Source organism: Giraffa tippelskirchi, chromosome 11, assembly GCF_054371585.1.
Source record: "Giraffa tippelskirchi isolate mGirTip1 chromosome 11, T2T-mGirTip1v1.2.pri, whole genome shotgun sequence".
Classification (NCBI taxonomy): Eukaryota; Metazoa; Chordata; class Mammalia; order Artiodactyla; family Giraffidae; genus Giraffa; species Giraffa tippelskirchi.
The window spans coordinates 19,231,700-19,246,872 of record NC_137285.1 but is presented as its reverse complement, the minus strand read 5'-3'; the positions used below and the strand labels follow the sequence as shown (position 1 = coordinate 19,246,872).

The 15,173-nt window shown below is 43.6% G+C and overlaps 1 protein-coding gene across 12 annotated transcripts in view; it reads left to right on the top strand.

Moving 5' to 3' along the window:
- Positions 1 to 15,173, top strand: part of CLIP1 (CAP-Gly domain containing linker protein 1) — a 118,104-nt gene that overhangs the window by 49,702 nt on the left and 53,229 nt on the right. For 6 of the 12 annotated variants that reach the window (XR_014068526.1, XR_014068527.1, XM_081540147.1 and 3 more), the window contains exons 6-7: positions 6,632 to 6,735; positions 8,648 to 8,708. Coding sequence is in view for 10 of the 12 variants with exons in the window: in XM_081540147.1 (XP_081396273.1) it covers positions 6,632 to 6,735; positions 8,648 to 8,708 (165 nt within the window). In the remaining 2 variants the exon portion in view is untranslated. Of the gene's footprint in view, positions 1 to 5,597; positions 5,796 to 6,631; positions 6,736 to 8,647; positions 8,709 to 10,159; positions 10,193 to 13,767; positions 13,873 to 15,173 lie in introns of all 12 variants that reach the window. The other 6 variants (XM_081540151.1, XM_081540143.1, XM_081540144.1 and 3 more) reach the window with 3 other exon arrangements.

Sequence of the window (15,173 nt, the reverse complement as noted above, 5' to 3'; positions counted from 1 at the left end):
GTGTCTCTGTATCCCAGGCACGTCAGATGCCCCCCACACCCATCAGTGCTCCTGCTTTGCTTTAGGAAATGTTACACCTCCCCTCACCCTTGTATGAAATGTTCGTTCACTGTAGCTTGTGAACGTCCTTACACATTTCGCAACAAAAGAGAACCAAAACCTCTAGCACGAATACAAGTTTGAAATAAAGAGTTTTTAACAGCTCCTTTCAGACTCCTAGAACTGGGAGATACCACAGTGCTTGGTGAATCGATAGTAACGACTCCCTAGTCTAACGTATGGGATGATTGATTATTCTGATATTGTTTTGGCATCAGCAAGACAGGAAAATTGGAGGGATCCCTTTCCCCAAGGACCTGGGTCTCTTTCTCTTTGATGTCAGACTAGGAACTAAAGTATTTTGAGAAAAGGCATGTTCTTAGAATTTTCATGTTGTGTTGATGCAGTCTCACCCATTGAAAGCAGTTCAGTGGGTGTGGAGTGTTCCTGCCTCAGGCCTGAGGATGCAGAGAAGAACTTAGGCAGCTGGAAAAGATGCCTGAAAGGCGCTGCTTTGTGTTGTCTCCTCTCTCCAGCTCCCCTTCCCACTCCCTCTCCCTTTCTCCCCCTCTTTTGTGCTTTGATCAGTAAGATAAAATCATCAGAATCAAAATAGGCAGCATCTCATTCCATTTGTTAATGTCATGCTTTCTTAGGGCCGAAGCAATGACTTTTTGGCTTTGCTTCCCCACCCCCACCCCCTGCCCTTTAGTTTATTCGCTTGAAGTGAGACAGATACTGTTCAAATTTGACATGACTGTGTGAGATTACACTCCAGACTGGATTCTGGGTCTCTGGTTCATGACAGTGAACTGCAGACAGGAATTAGAACGCGAAGTGTCACGATCGGGGAGTGAGGCTGCTGGCCCCTGATCTCGCTTGGCCTTCTTTCCTTTGACACTGGGCAGGGACGGGGCCTGTGGGGGAATCTTTCTTTATAGCAGGGGCTACCCTCCTCTACAGCCTTTGGACTTCTTCCCGACATTCAGGTGATAGAGGTACCTGCTGGGACTGTGTCATTCTGCATATAAAAGCCTGCATCTTCAAGGTGAAAATTACAAGTGAGCTTGATAAGAAAAGCTTGACAAGAACTCTTAGAATGTCTGAGTGAAATGGAGGTGAAGAAAACCCTCTATTTGGATGAAGCCTTGTTCAGAGTCAGCCAGCTCTAATGTGGACATCAAGTTTATGTTTCAGGATATGAGTTTACATTCTCAGGACTAATCCAGGAGCAATTCCGTGGACATGTCTACTCTGGATTCAGAATTCTTTCATGAGTGGTTTTTTTTTTTTTTTTGAGAAATTTTTATGATGTTACAATTGTGTCCATTTCTTTGGAGATTCCCCAGGCTCTTCCTGTCCCCCCAACCTCTCCTCTTGCTTTTTAGACCAGTTCTAATTCCTCTTTGAAGAAAACTAGCAAAAGAGAAATGAGTCTCATTGCCTTTTAAAGCAGCTTATTTTTGTATCTCTTTATATTGAGTGGTTATAGTTTCCAAACCAGAAATCACTGTAAAAGAATATGTGAAAAACATAGAATAATCAAATGCATGGTTTCCTAAAAATACAGCTCAGCAATATGATCCATTGTACATATGTAAAAAAAGCTGAAAGATTCTTGAATGCAAAATGATCTTCTGATAGTATTTAGCATGGTTCCACAGAACCTTTAGAGTCTCTGTTATTTTTTCACAGTGCCCATAGGCCAAAAAAATTAGCTAACAGTTCTGTTTATTAAGTAATTTGGTCCAAACAACTTAATATTTATGTCCTCACGGTTTAGTAACTGTTCAAAAAAAATGATACCCATTCAGTTCAGTCGCTCAGTCATGTCCGACTCTTTGCGACCCCATGAATTGCAGCACGCCAGGCCTCTCTGTCCATCACCAACTCCCAGAGTCTACCCAAACCCGTGTCCATCGAGTCGGTGATGCCATCCAACCATCTCATCCTCTGTCGTCCCCTTCTCCTCCCGCCCCCAATCCTACCCAGCATTAGGGTCTTTTCCAATGAGTCAACCCTTCGCATGAGGTGGCCAAAGTACTGGAGTTTCAGCTTCAACATCAGACCTTCCAATGAACACCCAGGATTGATCTCTTTTAGGATGGATTGATTGGATCTCCTTGCAGTCCAAGGGACTCTCAAGAGTCTTCTCCAACACCACAGTTCAAAAGCATCAATTCTTTGGCGCTCAGCTTTCTTCACATTCCAACTCTCACATCCATACATGACCACTGGAAAAACCATAGCCTTGACTAGACAGACTTTTGTTGGCAAAGTAATGTCTCTGCTTTTAAATATGCTATCTAGGTTGGCCATAACCTTCCCTCCAAGGAGTAAGCGTCTTTTGATTTCATGGCTGCAATCACCATCAGCAGTGATTCTGGAGCCCAAAAAAATAAAGTCTGACACTGTTTCCGCTGTTTCCCCATCTATTTGCCATGAAGTGATGGGACCAGATGCCATGATCTTAGTTTTCTGAACGTTGAGCTTTAAGCCAACTTTTTCACTCTCCTCTTTCACCTTCATCAAGAGGCTCTTTAGTTCTTCTTCACTTTCTGCCATAAGGGTGGTGTCATCCGCATATCTGAGGTTATTGATATTTCTCCCGGCAATCTTGATTCCAGCTTGTGTTTCTTCCAGCCAAGCGTTTCTCATGATGTACTCTGTATGTAAGTTAAATAAGCAGGGTGACAATATACAGCCTTGACATACTCCTTTTCCTATTTGGAACCAGTCTGTTGTTCCATGTCCAGTTCTAACTGTTGCTTCCTGACCTGCATATAGGTTTCTCAAGAGACAGGTCAGATGGTCTGGTATTCCCATCTCTTTCAGAATTTTCCACAGTTTATTGTGATCCACACAGTCAAAGGCTTTGGCGTAGCCAATAAAGCAGAAATAGATGTTTTTCTGGAACTCTCTTGCTTTTTCAATGATCCAGCGGATATTGGCAATTTGATCTCTGGTTCCTCTGCCTTTTCTAAAACCAGCTTGTACATCTGGACGTTCACGGTTCACGTATTGCTGAAGCCTGGCTTGGAGAATTTTGAGCATTACTTTACTAGCATGTGAGATGAGTGCAATTGTGCGGTAGTTTGAGCATTCTTTGGCATTGCCTTTCTTTGAGATTGGAATGAAAACTGACCTTTTCCAGTCCTGTGGCCACTGCTGAGTTTTCCAAATTTGCTGGCATATCGAGTGCAGCACTTTCACAGCATCACCTTTGAGGATTTGAAATAGCTCAACTGGAATTCCATCACCTCCGCTAGCTTTGTTCGTAGTGATGCTTTCTAAGGCCCACTTGACTTCACATTCCAGGATGTCTGGCTCTAGGTGAGTGATCACACCATCGTGATTATCTGGGTCGTGAAGATCTTTTTTGTCCAGTTCTTCTGTGTATTCTTGCCACCTCTTCTTAATATCTTCTGCTTCTGTTAGGTGCATACCATTTCTGTCCTTTATCGAGCCTATCTTTGCATGAAATGTTCCTTTGGTATCTCTAATTTTCTTGAAGAGATCTCTAGTCTTTCCCAATCTGTTGTTTTCCTCTATTTCTTTGCACTGATCGCTGAGGAAGGCTTTCTTATCTCTCCTTGCTGTTCTTTGGAACTCTGCATTCAGATGGGAATATCTTTCCTTTTCTCCTTTGCTTTTCGCTTCTCTTCTCTTCCCAGCTATGTGTAAGGCCTCCTCAGACAGCCATTTTGCTTTTTTGCATTTCTTTTCCATGGAGATTTTCTTGATACCCATTAGCTGAAAGCAAAAATAGTATTTGTAATTCATTCTTAAATAACCACAATGAGTTACTATTAGGTTGCTCCTCATGGGCATTGAACATCCTGTCAAACCTTGGACTCATAGTGAACACTGCCACCTTCATTTTCTGTGCTACATTGATTTGGGCTTTTTGTCCTGGCAGTGGCCAAAACCCCGCTTTGGAGAGGTGTGACTGAAAGGAATGTAGTATCATTGTACATACAATCCAAGGTTGAAGCTGAATTGCCTCCAGCTAGTAGTTTGCATAATGTCCAACAGGTGTCGCTGTTTCCCTGCGAGTTAGCTGCGGCACCCTGGGGTGTGTCTCCCTGCAGGATTTGGGAAGCTCAGAAATGTTGGCTAAGACTCCACGCTCCCAGTGCAAGGGGCCTGAGATTCGATCCCTGGTTGGGGAACTAGATCCCATATGCCACAACTGAGGGTTGAAATGCCACGCTAAAGATTCCACTTGCTGAAACAAATGAAGATCCTGCATGCCCCAATGAAGACCTGACATGGGCAAATAAATAACTTTTTTTTAAAGGGAGGAAATATTAGTATGAGAAAGTATAACCACATAGTGAACTGGAAAGTCAAGGTCAGGTGGTTAAGAGAGAGAACAGGAAATCCCCCTCTCCCTCATATGTGTAAGTAATTCAAGAAATTTCTCTCAGTAGAAACAGTGGCATTCTCCTCAAGCCAGTGATTGCTTGGTAAATGGCCTCGGACAAACGCTGGCCAAGGGTTTGCAGCCTCTTCTAGGAGCCGCTCCCAGCCCCCAGGGCCCAGCCTGCAAGTGTTATTCAGCTTGTCCAAATAACCTCTGAACTCTTTAACAGAAGGTTCTGTTCTCTGTTTTCACACGGCGACTAGGCACCTTGAGGAGATGTCAGCTGTGTGGAACAGCAGAGATGAGGGCAGAAACAGGTTTTCTCCACGCCTCCCCCTACCGCTGTCTTTCCCTCAACTCCTGCTCCCTCCCCTCCCCCTCGTCCACTCGTTTTCTCTCTCCTTCCTCCCCCCTTCTTTCTCTATGAACTTCTCCTTTCTCCCCTTTCTCCCCCCCCCGCCCGGGCCCCTTTTCTTCCTTTCTTTTATGTGTGTACTTGCACACTCACTCACCCATTCACACATGCTTTGAAGGCACAACAGAAGTTTCCTTTTCATCTCATCCTTGTGAATCTTTCTGGGGGACTGAAAATCAGGTCCTCACAGCTGGATCCTTGGGTGAAATCACCTCGGCCTTTCATTCTGGAAGAAAGATGAAGAAAATCTGACAAAGCTCGAAGTGTGTAAACTATGTAATCAGTTGAAGGAAGGTTTGTGATTCCGTGGGTGACCTCATGGTCACTTAATGGTGTGTAGAAGCTCAAGAAGTTGAAAAAAGTCTCATCCTAAAGTTTAAGGAACAGAAGATTGGCCAAACTGTCTTAATGAGAAGATAACTATTCATGAAGTCCAGGCGGAAATGGAGTCTTGAGAAGCTTGTGACCTTGATCCTGAGGGATTTTTCCACCCAGCCCCCTCAGCCCAGCTCAGGGCACCTTTGCTTTTGAGCCACAAACATCTTCCTGGTTTTTCCATGGCCTCTTTACATTGGTGGGCTCTTTGTGACATTGACAGGCCTGAGGCACATGCTGTCTTGTTTCCATGATGGAAAACCTTTCCTAAGCCTGGACAAGCCTGCAAGCCAGGGGCAGCGCTTTTACTTTGCCGAGGAGACGCCCACTCTGCATGCACCGCTCCTTCCCTGCATCCCTCATAGCATCATTGCCCTTCACATCTTTAACTTTCCTTTGCAGTTGACCGAAACCTCCTCCCGTTACGCCAGGAAGATCTCCGGCACCACCGCCCTCCAGGAGGCCCTGAAGGAGAAGCAGCAGCACATTGAGCAGCTGCTGGCCGAACGGGATCTAGAGAGGGCGGAGGTGGCCAAGGCCACGAGCCACGTGGGGGAGATAGAGCAGGAGCTCGCCCTGGCCCGGGACGGACATGACCAGGTGAAGTCTGGCCCTGACCTTTTGGCGGAGATGGTGACGGGTTCTAGGCTGATCTTGTTGTGGAGTCGGTGATGGTTTCTAAATTGAGGGAGGAGGCTGGGCAGCATACCTGGTGCTCGGAGCCAGGGAGCTGATCTCGAGTGTGCTGAAATGAGCATAGATGTCTTTGCTGGGCTTGTTTGAAAGCTGTGCCCTGGGTACCAGTTTGCATCACCATAAAGATGAAGTTCTGTTCTTGGGTCTGCTGCGCTCTTTGGTCTTTACATCCAAGTCTCTTGGCCTGTCTGTTGTCAGATGAGCTTATACACTAGGACCTTAGTAGTGGTTACAACTCCTTTTTTTGTAGATTATGCTTTGTATGAGTTTCAGCTTCAAAAAGGATGAGAGTTGAGACTTCCCTGGTGGTCCAGTGGTTAAGACCTCGCTTTCCAATGCAGGGGGTACAGGTTCAATCCTTTGTTGGAGAGCTAAGATCCTACTTGTGACCGAAAAAAAAAAAACAACCAAAAAACACCAAAACATAAAGCCAGTATTTTAACAAATTCAGTAAAGACTTTAAAAATGGTCCACCTTAAAAAATCTTTTAAAAAGAGATGAGAGTTGTTTTAGCATTACCCCCTTTTGCTTTCATGGTGTGGTTTTTCATCATCCAGCTCCCAGAAGTGCTGCCAAGAATAACCTGTTATAAGAGATCATGGAAAGCACTTTAACATGACAAGATTTTTGACTAATGCTGACCCACAGTTGTACCACTTAGCTGTAGCTCTTTGGAGGCACGCCTGGGCCAGCATCTGGGTCAGGAGGAGGCCGCTCACTGACGCCCTTGCCTTTCCCAGCACGTCCTGGAATTGGAGGCCAAGATGGACCAGCTGCGAACGATGGTGGAAGCTGCCGACAGGGAGAAGGTGGAGCTTCTCAACCAACTTGAAGAGGAGAAAAGGTGATCCCAAAACCTGCTCTCCTTTTTAAACCACCTTAGGGAAAGCTTTCCCATCCACAGGCCTTGTTGGTGTCAAACCCTTAGAACCGGAGGACTGGCTGTGTGTTCAGTGGATATGGGATTCCCCATACTGTGTGAGGAGGGTTTGCTTTGACTTGGCTTTCTTGAGAAGTTTGGAACCAGATAAATGTGCCCTGATTAATTGAACAGCTGTTTATTGAGCACCTGCTGTGTGCCAGACATCCTCTAGAGGATGGCCTGAGTCACTTAATTCAAACTCAGTTTCCACCTGAGCCATTCCTGGAGAGGGGATTTTTTTTTTTTTTCTGGGCCCAGTTACCTGGTATTTATGAAATATTGTCCAAGTATCTGATGAAATTATGTGTGTTGGGGAGGGGGGTAGTGACAGATGGGCCTTGACCTCAAGGAACTCACTGCCTTTATAGGAAAACAGAACTCTCAGAGAACTATCCAGGGCAGGATGAAATCCAGTGCTCAACTGTGTGAGACAGAGAAAGCAAGCTTGCTTCTCATAAAAGGTCTTTTGAGGCTGTGAGCAAACAAGATCTCTGGGAAAGGTGTCTACATGAAATCGGTTGACTGTCTCTGGGTTATGGGACGTTTGTCCTCACTTAATGCCATCTGCTGTCATTTCTGATCACAGTGATGTAACTCAGGGGTCTCTGGGATGACCAAGTGCTCAGGAAGGTCACAAGCGCTGGATGTGGTGGGAGGGACAGGGTGGGGGGGTCATGCATTCAGTGCTTCCCTGAGGAGATGACTAGCCACTGGGGAGAGAAGCACTACAGTAGGAAGTTCTCCTCGAATCTCAGTCATAAAAATGGCTACAAGTGAACAAGACGCACTGACAGACCCTTCCAGGCCCTTCTGAAGGCCAAGGCCCTTGAACCACTTGCTTGGGTTTTTAAACCAGCTCTTGCTGACTTCTGGTCAGAAGAAAGGTTCCCCCAGCTCTTCAGAAAGCTTGAGGGCATCAACCTACGATTATGCTTCTGATTCAACTGAGAAGAATTTTTTTATTCTAAACTTTGTTAGAAATGCTAGTGAATTTTTTTTTTGTATGTAGGTCATGGACTTTGTCCTTCTTTTCACAGTCCATAGGGTTGCAAAGAGTTGGACGTGACTGAAGCAACTTAGCATGGTGATGGACTTTGTCCTCCTTTCCTTCCTTCTTGTATACCCAATTTTGTAAAGATTCATAGTGTGGGTGTTACCCAGGTTTTGTAAATCTTCCTAATACCATATTTCATTGACTTTGTGATGGCATTGATCAAAACCCACAGCCCATATCAGACACTTTTATGATGTGGGTGGGGGGAAAAGCTTGCATTTTTAGAAGCAAGAAATAGAATCCTTGATTGCCTCTCTCCCAGATTATTCCCAGCCTGGGAACAGGTACTTATGTTGTCCTGGGAATCTCTGCATGGGTAGCCTGCTGACCTCACCCTGGAATATCTGATGTGGGTGGTATAAAGACAGATTTGTTTTCTGTGTTACTTTCCCCCCTATGTTCTGTTACTGGAAAGTAGAAATTATAGACTTCCCTTCTCATACCTGTCTCTGTGGTCTTCAGACCTTTTCCCTCCAGGTTGATCTTGTCTTGATTAAATCCATTTCTGGTGGTTGTGACCTGGCGAATCAGTTGATTTTCTCAACTCTTCCCTTTCTGGGATCCATACCTGGTTAAAACTTTGGCATTTCCTAAGTGGAGAAGAGCTCTTAAGAGGCTTTAAAATGCATTTCTTCATTTTCTACGTCTCTAAGGCATTTCTTTCCATTGTCATCTGCTAAATTCATCAGGACATTGACTTTATATATATAATTTGGGGAATAAGGCAGAAGTGTTCTTTAGTTACGTTCTTAAGTATTTCGTTTTTATTTTATTCCACAGGAAGGTTGAGGACCTTCAGTTCCGGGTTGAAGAAGAATCGATTACTAAGGGCGATCTTGAGGTAAAACCCCACCAGCCATCTAAAGCTTCTGCGGGTGCAGTATTCAGAAATATGGATAAAACCACTGTGGCCAGAACAGGCAGCAGAGGGGGTGGCAGGAATCCCCGCCTCTGGGCTGTGGGCTATGGCTGAGGGGCTGCCTGCCCTCCAGCCTGTCACTGTGCATCTCAACTCTGGTAGCCGGGTAAAATTTTCACTACCCTTTTCTCATGCTTTCAAATTCAAAACCTTGCAATGGAGTCAATCAAGTCATAAATCTGGCAGTGTGTCCTAAGTGAGATTCTACTTATTCCTCCCATGATCAGAATGGCATTTTAAAGAGCATTTTTTATTTCATCATGGTAGTTCAGAACAGTCTCAGCTTTCCTTTTCAATTGAGCAGGATAAATCCTTTATAACCCTATAGAAAATAAATATATGTTATGGTAACTGATTTTTTAAAGTATTAGTAATTACCAGAAGAACAAAAAAGAGCAATTTTTATTTCATGGCATACTTTAAACTCAGAGATTTTCCTTTAGCATCAAGTTTTCTCATCTGTTAACAGTTATTCGGGACTTCCCAGGAGGCCCAGCAGTAAAGAACACGCCTGCCAATGCAGGAGACGTGGGTTCGATCCCTGGGTTGGGAAGATCCCCTGCAGAAGGACATGGGAACCCACTCCAGCATCCTTGCCTGGGAAATCTCATGGACAGAGAAGCCTGGTGGGCTACAGTCTGTGGGGTCTCGAAGAGTCAAACGTGACTTAGTGACTAAACAACAACAGTGATTCATATGAGTTTTTTAATAAGACCCCAGAATTAAATGGCTTTGATGCTTTTCAGACCACTGCTAGATGTATGACAAATGCAAATTTAAAAATTTTCAAATTTAGCAGATTTTTGGTACTTTAATATGTAATATTTTAGTAGAAGTTTCACTTGTCTGTGCAGTTCGCAGAATACACATTTTTGCTACCATTGCAATTTTAGAGTCTTAAATTTCATGCCCTTCCCACACCATGCTTAAATTTCAAAGCCCTTCCAAATAAGAAGGATGATTTCTTTTGAAATAAATGTATCTTTACAGTCAACAAAGAGTAAGGGAAACATTTTCTGAGGTCTGCTATTATAAGGCCCAGAATGTAATGGATTATGAGTAATTTTGATAGCTATCTTCCTCACTCATTTCATATAGAGTCACACTCCTTTAGTTGACTTCTGTGTTGTTCTCATCCATTTTAAAAACACCTCAAAATCTCATTAGACGTTTCATATCATCATCTAATTCATGTCAAATACACCTACAGTGTTTTGAGGAGGAGCGAGTTAAAATATTGACATCAGCACTAGATAGGCTAGTGTGTCCGGTAAACTTGTAATTAATCAAAGTTATGCTGAAACCCTAACACATATTGAAACTCTAGTTGAATGTCTCTTTTGTTGTTAATTTTTTTATTTTTTTACTGATAGCAAAAGAGCCAGATTTCTGAAGATCCTGAGAATGTAAGAGGGCACTTAACTGTATGGATACTTCCCTTGTTAACACAGATTGATTACAGATTAAAATGCTTATTGATACACTCAAATACTAACTGCATAATCTGACCTTGAGACATTGTCCTTAATATTTCTGTGCATGTGGCTTTCAAAGCAGTTACATTTGAATCCTGAAGAAATTGTATGTAATGACTAAGTTCTGTAAACCCATTTGTCTAACACACAGGCACATGTTTGTTCTATAAAGAATTTTGGCAAAAAGACAAGAATTGTGTCTTGGGGGCCCAAACTACTTCATTTAATTCATAAGGCCTTCTAGTTTTAATAGAATTCTTCCAAAATAGATGATAGCTGACCGAAACATAAATCATATTAGATGAAGTTGTTACAGAAATTCTGGGGTAAAATTTCCCCAAGTTTCATTTATTCGCATTAGAATAAAGGAACAGAGTCCCAGACTGATTGCCTTTTGTGCGAGCGCCCACTGCTGGCCAATGGCTGCCGGTGCGGCTGACAAGAAATGCAGACTTCAGTTTGTTGGGTCAGTGTTTCCCCTAGTTGGTGAAGCTGGAGGCAAGCATTCTTCAGTGAAGACATTGTGTATTTTAAATTTATTATTCTTAAATTAAATGTTTAATTGGAGGATGATTGCTTTACAATGTTGTGCTGGTTTCTGCTGTACAACAAGGTGAATCAGCTAGAAGTGTACATGTATCCCCTCCCTCTAAGTTTATTATTCTTGAAGTGAGATTTTTTTCTAGTAGCAGTGCACAAGGTATGTGGAGATGTTTTGTTTTGTTTTTTTCTTCCTCTGTTTAGTATCAAACACCCAATTCAGATCTTACCAGAGTGGCTCAGAAGCAATCTTCCCAGACTACTCAAAAGCATGGCTTCATGCCGGCCAAGATGCCAATTGAAAAAACCCGAAAGCTTCTTCCTCTTCTGATTTACCACCACAAGAGAATGAGATTAAAACAAAGGATTTTTCTTGCCAGCAGCTGAAATAGACAACTCAAGACTGAATTTTTTTTTTTTTTAAAGCCTCCGTTCTGAAAGGTTCCTTTTTGTGCAGCTACTTCAGTGATCTGGGTCTCTTCTCTGCTCCCAGAGTAGGCTCCTCCTGCTGTATCCAGAGTCAGTCTGCATGAGGCCTCGCTCCTGCCTCTCCTGTGCGCTTCTCGCAGAGCCTTGGCTTTCCCTCTCAACCCGCCCCACCCTCCATGGTCCCAGGACTCTCCTCTTGGGATACTCTATCCTAGTCTAAGAAAGTAATAATCCTAAAAGCAGGGTGGTCCTGTCCAGCCGAGCATTTCTGTGACATTCAGGGAAGGACAGGGAAGCAGCTGGCTAGTTCCTTTTGCTGATGGCTGACCAAGCGCGGTGCAGAGCCCAGGTCACCCGTGGGCACTCTCTCACAGTCAGGAGACACCGAGAGGGTCTCGGAATGGGGAGAAGATCACGTTCAGTGGGTATTTGCTTTTTATCTGGAAGTAGTAGCGACTTTTTTGGGCTTCCTTGGTGGCTCAGACAGTAAAGAATCTGCCTGCAATGCGGGAGACCTGGGTTTGATCCCCGGGTCGGGACGATCCCCTGGAGAAAGGCACGTTTACCCACTCTGGTACTCTTGGGGCTTCCCTGGTGGGAAGTGGCCTTTTACCCAGAGGACAGTGAACTCCATGTCAAGAGAAGAAAGGTACTGTTGCCTTTGCTTCTTCCTGTTAATTTTGCATTTCTGTTCTTGCGACTGTGATCCCAATTATTAAAACGTAGATCTGGATGAGATTCTTTTTTTTGTGAAAAAACAGGTAAATTGAACAACCTCTATCTAAGGCACATACGGGGCTTCCCAGGTGGCACAGTGGTAAAGAATCCACCTGCCATTGCAGGAGATGCGGGTTCAATCCCTGGGTTGGGGAGATCTTCTGGAGGAGGCAATGGCAACCCACTCCAGTATTCTTGCCTGGGAAATCCCATGGACAGAGGAGCCTGGTGGGCTACATGTCCATAGGATCACAAACATTGGAACGTGACTCAGCAACTGACCATACACACACACAAGGCACATATAAATGAAGGGGACTCTCCAAACAATTAAGTTTTTGATTTTTATTTCATTATTTTGTTGAGTGTGAAGAGCTGAAGCAAGCAAAGAATTCTTACATAAATTTTTTTGTTTACTTTTAAAATACTCTATGATGGTTTTTTATACCTGGTTCATAAGCGAACTGACCCCTTGCATATATTGAAATCCCCAGGGTACCACTGGAATGACTAAAGATATTTATAACGTAAAAGATTCTACTTTCTGCTTAAGCTTTGCGCTGCTTTCTGTCACTTTAGGGTTTGTTGTCTTTTCCCTTAAATTGTCCAGACGGAGAGATCCAACTAGTTAAAACCACAGAATAACCAGAAACTGCCGAGGGCAGCTCTGTTGACAAGTTTTATCAGTCGATTACGTTGCTAACCTCTTCGGTTGGAGAGATGAGTGGGGAAAGAGGTCCATTCAGACTGATCTAGATGATTTCAAATTGATTAAGCTTCTGCCGCACTTAAGACTGCTAGAAAGAGATGGCCCTCTGGGTTCTCTATCAGGTTCCATCAAAATCTGAGGTTTTGAAACACATGAGGATCTTACTGGCTCTTTTTGCATGGAGTTGAAACTCTTGCCTTTCTGTTGAGTCACCATGTTTCTTACCTCTGAGCTGAGGCGAAATGATTGTTTTAGGATTAAGAGTATGAGCCCCCTCCCAGTTCCAGTTAAACTTTCCTCTTGCTTTGAGCTCCAGGGATGGAGGCTCTCAAGCATAACTGTCACTGAATTTTCTCTTTTAAATCTAATCCCCTTCCTCTTTTTTTCCTGGTGACACTCTTTAGAAAGTCCACTTTAACGGCTCCTCACCTGACATGTATGGGAATGTTGCTGAGAATCCCAGACCCTTCTCATTCTTCTCAGCCAGCGCCACTGGTGTGGTTTCCTTAGCTCCAGTTCCTAGATTTCCTTCGTTAGGTTTAATACTTGACCCTTGCTCACATCAAATTGTATGCAGAAGTACAAAGATCTGCGCTAGGAACTTACCAACCAGACGTAGATTTATGACATTAATCTTGTCCATATTTGGGTGATGGATGTTCAGTTTGAGGGCCAATCTACTTTTTTAAGTCACTGAGTCAGTTACATACACATTAATGTCAAGTAGCTATTGCGGGGAGGAGGGAAAATGATAGATTAGAGGAATATTAACTATTCTAATTTGTGCTGATAAACTTCACTTATCGATATAACTTATATTTGGCTGCATGCATCTGACACTTTTCATCTTGCCTCACGTGTTTTCCATTTTTTCTTTCTCAGTAGACTAGCTCATGTCCCCTGCCCACCTCATCCTCTCGTCCATAGTATTCATCGTCACCCCCCAACCTCTTCATCTCAGTCCACCCTCATCCCTTCTCCATGCCCCTTTCTGTTCACCCGTTGGCGGAAGCACCGGTGGCCCAGCCTGCATGCGCGCCCTCCTCCTCCTCCTGAGCTGGCATGTCACGGTGGCTCTGTTGTGTTTCTTCCTCTTCCTTTTTACTAACAGACGCAGACCAAACTGGAGCATGCCCGCATTAAGGAGCTTGAACAGAGCCTGCTCTTTGAAAAGACCAAAGCTGACAAACTCCAGAGGGAGTTAGAAGACACTAGGGTAATGGTTTTCACTATTTAACGAAGCCGATCCATGTTTGTGAACGATGGACACCGCGGGTGACGGGCCCTGCAGTTGGCCTACAGCCCTGACCCAGTGGTTCGACTTGAGTCTGCTGGTCCTGGTACCACCCGGGTCTTCATGGGTGTAGGCTGATGGGTGGGCCCGGGTGCTTTACGTTGAACCTTTTGTCCGAGGTGAAGATTCCTTCCTTTGGTTAACTTGGCCAAAATCATCTTCCAAACTCTGCAACTATACAGACTGCATGGACATCCACAGCTGCATTTGAGGGTCTTTGTATGAATACCAGGAAATAACCTTTCTCCTGTTTGCCACCAGCAGTCAATTGTCCTCTTAGTTCTCATATTCCTAGTGGGTTTTCTAAGTAATTTTTTGTTATTGTTTCACTGTAGCTCTCTTTTTCTGCCTTCTTCCCTGACCTCTTGGGTGAAGAGAATGGAAAACATTGGCTCTCTTTAATGAGAGTTAAGGATTTTCACCCTAATTGCCCCCCTACCTTGGCACCTGATCTCTTTGTATTTCTGTTACCCAGTAGGTTAAATTCTCAGTGGTCAGGAGGGAAAAATGTGTTGGGAACAGAATGACTTCTGCCAACTCCCAGCTCACAGTGTTTGGCCCTAGGAGGCAGTGCATTAGTCATGTGTTCACTTGAAAAATGAAAAAAGTGAAATTTATTTATATATTTAAGCACCCATAAGGGCTTTCTTTACACCAGACACTATTCCCAGCACTTTACAAATGTTAACTTCATCTCACCACAGTCCCACGAGGAAGGTAGTAGCATTGTCCCCATTTTACAGATGAGTGACGCTGAGGCACTGAGAGGTTAACTAATAAGTCCCAGTTCACACACGTAATAGAGATAGTGGGGCCAGGATTTGCATGTGGACCATTTGACCCCAAAGTCTGTGCTCTTAAGCACTACAGGATGGAGTCTGTCTATTACAGAAGTCATTTTGCGCTAAAAGATTTAAGAACTAATCTGAGTCACATATAAGAAAACATGTATGTATATATACCTTTTAAATCCTGAATTTGACTGTCAGTAGCTAAATCACCCAGATCCTTAATTTTAAAATTTCCAAAATTATTCTGTCTGTAATCAAATTTGGTATCCTGATTTTTTTCTTTTGAATTATTAGTGTTTGTAAAAAATTCTCTTCTCAAGAAATCATTAATCTAAAAAAATCTAGAAAATCAAGTCATTTTTCTTCTCCAAGTCATGAGTTTTTTATTTTTTAAGAAGAGAGAAAATGTTCTCAGTTGGCCTCAAAACTAAA